General features: G+C 45.5%; 1 protein-coding gene across 1 annotated transcript in view; it reads right to left on the minus strand.

Moving 5' to 3' along the window:
- Window positions 1-7,500, minus strand: part of tspan12 (tetraspanin 12) — a 17,395-nt gene that overhangs the window by 4,813 nt on the left and 5,082 nt on the right. The window contains exons 2-4 of the mRNA XM_034525738.1: window positions 7,405-7,487; window positions 5,983-6,118; window positions 5,149-5,214 (exon numbers count right to left, since the gene is read on the minus strand). Of these exons, the coding sequence (XP_034381629.1) occupies window positions 5,149-5,214; window positions 5,983-6,118; window positions 7,405-7,487 (285 nt within the window). The remainder of the gene's footprint in view (window positions 1-5,148; window positions 5,215-5,982; window positions 6,119-7,404; window positions 7,488-7,500) is intronic.

Consider the following 7,500-nt stretch of genomic DNA (forward strand, 5'->3'; position numbering starts at 1 on the left):
GTGTAGTAGTCGTGTAGTAGTCGTGTAGTAGTCGTGTAGTAGTCGTGTAGTAGTCGTGTAGTTGTCGTGTAGTAGTCGTGTAGTAGTCGTGTAGTAGTCGTGTAGTAGTCGTGTAGTTGTCGTGTAGTAGTCGTGTAGTAGTCGTGTAGTTGTCGTGTAGTAGTCGTGTAGTAGTCGTGTAGTAGTCGTGTAGTTGTCTTGTAGTAGTCGTGTAGTAGTCGTGTAGTTGTCGTGTAGTTGTCGTGTAGTAGTCGTGTAGTTGTTGTGTAGTAGTCGTGTAGTAGTCGTGTAGTAGTCGTGTAGTTGTCGTGTAGCAGTCGTGTAGTAGTCGTGTAGTAGTTATTGTGTAGTAGTCGTGTAGTAGTCGTGTAGTAGTCGTGTAGTAGTTATTGTGTAGCAGTCGTGTAGTAGTCGTGTAGTAGTTATTGTGTAGTAGTCGTGTAGCTGTCGTGTAGTAGTCGTGTAGTAGTCGTGTAGTTATTGTGTAGTAGTCGTGTAGTTGTCGTGTAGTTGTCGTGTAGTTGTTGTGTAGTAGTCGTGTAGCAGTCGTGTAGCTGTCGTGTAGTAGTCGTGTAGTAGTCGTGTAGTTGTCGTGTAGTTGTCGTGTAGTAGTCGTGTAGTTGTCGTGTAGTAGTCGTGTAGTAGTCGTGTAGTAGTCGTGTAGTAGTCGTGTAGTAGTCGTGTAGTAGTTATTGTGTAGTAGTCGTGTAGTTGTCGTGTAGTAGTCGTGTAGTAGTCGTGTAGTAGTCGTGTAGTAGTCGTGTAGTAGTTATTGTGTAGTAGTCGTGTAGTTGTCGTGTAGTTGTCGTGTAGTAGTCGTGTAGTTGTCGTGTAGTAGTCGTGTAGTAGTCGTGTAGTAGTCGTGTAGTAGTCGTGTAGTAGTTATTGTGTAGTAGTCGTGTAGTTGTCGTGTAGTAGTCGTGTAGTAGTTATTGTGTAGTAGTCGTGTAGTTGTCGTGTAGTAGTCGTGTAGTTGTCGTGTAGTAGTCGTGTAGCTGTCGTGTAGTAGTTGTGTAGTTGTCGTGTAGTTGTCGTGTAGTAGTCGTGTAGTAGTCGTGTAGTAGTCGTGTAGTAGTTATTGTGTAGTAGTCGTGTAGTTGTCGTGTAGTAGTCGTGTAGCTGTCGTGTAGTAGTTGTGTAGTTGTCGTGTAGTTGTCGTGTAGTTGTCGTGTAGTTGTCGTGTAGTTGTCGTGTATTAGTCGTGTAGTTGTCGTGTAGTAGTGGTGTAGTTGTCGTGTAGTAGTCGTGTAGTAGTCGTGTAGTAGTCGTGTAGTAGTCGTGTAGTTGTCGTGTAGTTGTCGTGTATTAGTCGTGTAGTTGTCGTGTAGTAGTGGTGTAGTAGTGGTGTAGTAGTCGTGTAGTAGTCGTGTAGTAGTCGTGTAGTAGTTGTGTAGTAGTTGTGTAGTAGTTATTGTGTAGTAGTCGTGTAGTAGTCGTGTAGTAGTTGTGTAGTAGTTGTGTAGTAGTTGTGTAGTAGTTATTGTGTAGTAGTGGTGTAGTTGTCGTGTAGTAGTCGTGTAGTAGTTGTGTAGTAGTTATTGTGTAGTAGTGGTGTAGTTGTCGTGTAGTAGTCGTGTAGTAGTCGTGTAGTAGTCGTGTAGTAGTCGTGTAGTAGTCGTGTAGTTGTCGTGTAGTAGTCGTGTAGTAGTCGTGTAGTTGTCGTGTAGTAGTCGTGTAGTAGTCGTGTAGTAGTCGTGTAGTAGTCGTGTAGTAGTCGTGTAGTTGTCGTGTAGTTGTCGTGTAGTAGTCGTGTAGTAGTCGTGTAGTTGTCGTGTAGTTGTCGTGTAGTTGTCGTGTAGTAGTCGTGTAGTTGTCGTGTAGTTGTCGTGTAGTAGTCGTGGTGTAGTTGTGTAGTAGTTGTGTAGTAGTAGTTGTGTAGTAGTAGTTGTGTAGTTGTTGTGTAGTTGTCGTGGTGTAGTTGTGTAGTAGTTGTGTAGTAGTAGTTGTGTAGTGGTAGTCGTGTAGTAGTCGTGTAGTAGTCGTGTAGTAGTCGTGTAGTAGTCGTGGTGTAGTTGTGTAGTAGTTGTGTAGTAGTAGTTGTGTAGTTGTTGTGTAGTTGTCGTGGTGTAGTTGTGTAGTAGTTGTGTAGTAGTAGTTGTGTAGTAGTAGTCGTGTAGTAGTCGTGTAGTAGTCGTGGTGTAGTTGTGTAGTAGTTGTGTAGTAGTAGTTGTGTAGTAGTTGTCGTGTAGTAGTCGTGTAGTTGTCGTGTAGTAGTCGTGTAGTTGTCGTGTAGCAGTCGTGTAGTAGTTATTGTGTAGTAGTCGTGTAGTTGTCGTGTAGTAGTCGTGTAGTTGTCGTGTAGTAGTTATTGTGTAGTAGTCGTGTAGTAGTCGTGTAGTAGTCGTGTAGTTGTCGTGTAGCAGTCGTGTAGTAGTTATTGTGTAGTAGTCGTGTAGTAGTCGTGTAGTAGTCGTGTAGTTGTCGTGTAGCAGTCGTGTAGTAGTCGTGTAGTAGTTATTGTGTAGTAGTCGTGTAGTAGTCGTGTAGTAGTCGTGTAGTAGTTATTGTGTAGTAGTCGTGTAGTAGTCGTGTAGTAGTTATTGTGTAGTAGTCGTGTAGTAGTCGTGTAGTAGTCGTGTAGTAGTTATTGTGTAGTAGTCGTGTAGTAGTCGTGTAGTAGTCGTGTAGTAGTCGTGTAGTTGTCGTGTAGTTGTCGTGTAGTAGTCGTGTAGTAGTCGTGTAGTAGTTATTGTGTAGTAGTCGTGTAGTTGTCGTGTAGCTGTCGTGTAGTAGTTGTGTAGTTGTCGTGTAGTAGTCGTGTAGTAGTCGTGTAGTAGTCGTGTAGTAGTCGTGTAGTTGTCGTGTAGTAGTCGTGTAGTAGTCGTGTAGTAGTCGTGTAGTAGTCGTGTAGTAGTCGTGTAGTTGTCGTGTAGTAGTCGTGTAGTTGTCGTGTAGTTGTCGTGTAGTAGTCGTGTAGTTGTCGTGTAGTAGTCGTGTAGTAGTCGTGTAGTTGTCGTGTAGTTGTCGTGTAGTAGTCGTGTAGTAGTCGTGTAGTAGTCGTGTAGTAGTTATTGTGTAGTAGTCGTGTAGTTGTCGTGTAGTAGTTGTGTAGTAGTCGTGTAGTAGTTGTGTAGTTGTCGTGTAGTAGTCGTGTAGTAGTCGTGTAGTAGTCGTGTAGTTGTCGTGTAGTAGTCGTGTAGTTGTCGTGTAGTTGTCGTGTAGTAGTCGTGTAGTAGTCGTGTAGTAGTCGTGTAGTTGTCGTGTAGTTGTCGTGTATTAGTCGTGTAGTTGTCGTGTAGTAGTGGTGTAGTTGTCGTGTAGTTGTCGTGTAGTTGTCGTGTATTAGTCGTGTAGTTGTCGTGTAGTAGTCGTGTAGTAGTCGTGTAGTTGTCGTGTAGTTGTCGTGTAGTAGTGGTGTAGTTGTCGTGTAGTTGTCGTGTAGTAGTGGTGTAGTTGTCGTGTAGTTGTCGTGTAGTAGTCGTGTAGTTGTCGTGTAGTTGTCGTGTATTAGTCGTGTAGTTGTCGTGTAGTAGTGGTGTAGTAGTCGTGTAGTAGTCGTGTAGTAGTTATTGTGTAGTAGTGGTGTAGTTGTTGTGTATTAGTCGTGTAGTTGTCGTGTAGTAGTGGTGTAGTAGAGGTGTAGTAGTCGTGTAGTAGTCGTGTAGTAGTCGTGTAGTAGTTGTGTAGTAGTTGTGTAGTAGTTATTGTGTAGTAGTGGTGTAGTTGTCGTGTAGTAGTCGTGTAGTAGTTGTGTAGTAGTTATTGTGTAGTAGTGGTGTAGTTGTCGTGTAGTAGTCGTGTAGTAGTTGTGTAGTTGTCGTGTAGTAGTCGTGTATTAGTCGTGTAGTAGTCTTGTAGTTGTCGTGTAGTAGTGGTGTAGTTGTCGTGTAGTTGTCGTGTAGTAGTCGTGTAGTAGTCGTGTAGTTGTCGTGTATTAGTCGTGTAGTAGTCTTGTAGTTGTCGTGTAGTAGTCGTGTAGTAGTCGTGTAGTTGTCGTGTAGTTGTCGTGTAGTTGTCGTGTAGTAGTCGTGTAGTAGTCGTGTAGTTGTCGTGTAGTTGTCGTGTAGTTGTCGTGTAGTTGTCGTGTAGTAGTCGTGGTGTAGTTGTGTAGTAGTTGTGTAGTTGTGTAGTAGTTGTGTAGTAGTAGTTGTGTAGTAGTAGTCGTGTAGTAGTCGTGTAGTAGTCGTGTAGTAGTCGTGTAGTTGTCGTGTAGTAGTCGTGTAGTTGTCGTGTAGTAGTCGTGTAGTTGTCGTGTAGTTGTCGTGTAGTAGTCGTGTAGTAGTCGTGTAGTAGTCGTGTAGTAGTCGTGTAGTTGTCGTGTAGTAGTCGTGTAGTTGTCGTGTAGTAGTCGTGTAGTTGTCGTGTAGTTGTCGTGTAGTAGTCGTGGTGTAGTTGTGTAGTAGTTGTGTAGTAGTAGTTGTGTAGTAGTAGTTGTGTAGTAGTAGTTGTGTAGTTGTTGTGTAGTTGTCGTGGTGTAGTTGTGTAGTAGTTGTGTAGTAGTAGTTGTGTAGTGGTAGTCGTGTAGTAGTCGTGTAGTAGTCGTGGTGTAGTTGTGTAGTAGTTGTGTAGTAGTAGTTGTGTAGTTGTTGTGTAGTTGTCGTGGTGTAGTTGTGTAGTAGTTGTGTAGTAGTAGTTGTGTAGTAGTAGTCGTGTAGTAGTCGTGTAGTAGTCGTGGTGTAGTTGTGTAGTAGTTGTGTAGTAGTAGTTGTGTAGTAGTAGTTGTGTAGTTGTTGTGTAGTTGTCGTGGTGTCAGTCTCTCAGGAAAACAGATCTGATCCCAGAGCAGCGATCCGTTCATTTCTCACATTTCTGTTTATTCTTAGAGACGAGTTGGAAACTGAACTCTGCAGCTGCTCGTCTCTGATTGGTCCGTTAAATACTCTCCAAATACTCACTTAATACTCACCAAATACTCACCAAATACTCACTTAATACTCACCAAATACTCACCAAATACTCACTTAATACTCACCAAATACTCACCAAATAATCACTTAATACTCACCAAATACTCACCAAATAATCACTTAATACTCACCAAATACTCACTTAATACTCACCAAATACTCATTTAATACTCACTTAATACTCACCAAATACTAACTTCATAATCACCAAATACTCTCCAAATAATAACTAATTATTCACATATTTATGTATCTATAAAAGGAGGTGTGTAAACAACAACATAAACAAAAACAGGCTCACCTCGTCGTAGGTCCACACGGCGCTGGCCAGCTCCACACAGAAGATCAGCAGCAGGCTGCAGAAGTACTGGAAGTAGAGAAGAAGAGGAGGATGAGGAGGATGGAGATGAAGAGGATGATGGAGGAGCGTTAGAGTCTTCCTCACGTCCCCAAAGACCCTGAGCACCCCCCCGGCAACCAGACCGCGTATTTCATCATAAAATATAACCTTGCTGGAAGAACTAAATGTGAACCAGACCTCCAGGACCTGGACTCTAGTAGGTTCTGTGTGTGAACCAGACCTCCAGGACCTGGACTCTAGTAGGTTCTGTGTGTGAACCAGACCTCCAGGACCTGGACTCTAGTAGGTTCTGTGTGTGAACCAGACCTCCAGGAGCCCGGACTCTGCTGGGTTCTATATGTGAACCAGATGTCCAGGACCTGGTTTCCCAGCATGCCCTCTGGGAGTCTCTGGTTTCAATGACTCTTATCTCTCCTCTGGAGACACCTGACACCTGGCCACGCCCACTCAGGTGACCGAACCCCTTTAACACCAGTACACAGACTGACCCCGGACTTCAGGTGGATTTAGTTCACCTGCTCGATAAGCTGTTTGTTTGTTTATCCAAGGTGGTCCACTGGTGGTCCATAAGTAGACAGGTGGTCCACAGGTGGTCCACAGGGGGTCCACATGTTGACCCTGTGGTTCTTCTAAAGAAACCCCGTACATGAAAGCAACTCCTGTGTCTTATCTGGTTTATATTTTACAGATTATAAAACAAAACAACATTTAAGACCACGATGTGAAGTGGACCGAACCAGAACTGAACCTACAGACTCCAGGAGCAGGACCTACCCAAGACAGCAGCAGCAGGTTACACCTGAGGGTCCCGCAGTAGCCCACCATGGCCACGATGAAGAGGAAGCAGCACACCGTGATGAGGACGGGGTGGACCGCTGGAGAGTACGTGAGGACGGCAGCTTCCTCCAGCCTGCACACACACTCATTAGAGACCTGGACCTGGTCCACCTGGACCCTGGCTGACTGTGATATCTGGACTCTGGTCTACCTGGAACCTGGGCTGACTGTGATACCTGAATCCTGTCTTACCTTGACTCTGGTTTACATGGAGTCTGGTCCACCTGGACCCTGGTGTGACTGATACTTGGACTCTGATTTACCTGGGCTCTGGTCTGACTGTAAAACCTGGACCCTGGTCTACCTGGACCCTGGTCTGATTGTTCTACCTGGACCCTGGTTTACCTTGACCCTGGTCTGACTGTGATACCATGGACCCTGGTCTGACTGTCTTACATGGACTCTGGTTTACCTGGACCCAGGTCTGACTGTCTTACATGGGCTCTGGTTTACCTGGACCCTGGTCTGATTGTTCTACCTGGACCCTGGTTTGACTCTGATACCTGGACCCTGGTTTACCTGGACCCAGGTCTGAGTGTCTTACATGGACTCTGGTTTACCTGGACCCAGGTCTGACTGTCTTACAATGACTCTGGTTTACCTGGACCCAGGTCTGACTGTCTTACATGGGCTCTGGTTTACCTGGACCCTGGTCTGATTGTTCTACCTGGACCCTGGTTTGACTCTGATACCTGGACCCTGGTTTACCTGGACCCAGGTCTGAGTGTCTTACATGGACTCTGGTTTACCTGGACCCATGTCTGACTGTCTTACAAGGACTCTGGTTTACCTGGACCCAGGTCTGACTGTCTTACATGTACTCTGGTTTACCTGGACCCTGGTCTGATTGTTCTACCTGGACCCTGGTTTACCTGGACCCTGGATTGACTCTGATACCTGGACCCTGGTTTACCTGGACCCAGGTCTGACTGTCTTACATGGACTCTGGTTTACCTGGACCCAGGTCTGACTGTCTTACATGGACTCTGGTTTACCTGGACCCAGGTCTGACTGTCTTACATGGACTCTGGTTTACCTGGACCCTGGTCTGATTGTTCTACCTGGACCCTGGTTTACCTGGACCCTGGATTGACTCTGATACCTGGACCCTGGTTTACCTGGACCCAGGTCTGACTGTCTTACATGGACTCTGGTTTACCTGGACCCAGGTCTGACTGTCTTACATGGACTCTGGTTTACCTGGACCCAGGTCTGATTGTTCTACCTGGACCCTGGTTTGACTCTGATACCTGGACCCTGGTTTACCTGGACCCTGGTTTGACTCTGATACCTGGACCCTGGTTTACCTGGACCCTGGTTTGACTCTGATACCTGGACCCTGGTGTGTGTGAAACTCACCTGGTGTGGGCGGTCAGAGTCAGGACGGTGTTCAAGGAGTCTCTGATCCAGGCTGCTACTCCCAGCACACAGGCTGCCATCAGCTACACACAAATA

Source organism: Cyclopterus lumpus, chromosome 23 (genome assembly GCF_009769545.1).
Source record: "Cyclopterus lumpus isolate fCycLum1 chromosome 23, fCycLum1.pri, whole genome shotgun sequence".
NCBI classification, from domain to species: domain Eukaryota; kingdom Metazoa; phylum Chordata; class Actinopteri; order Perciformes; family Cyclopteridae; genus Cyclopterus; species Cyclopterus lumpus.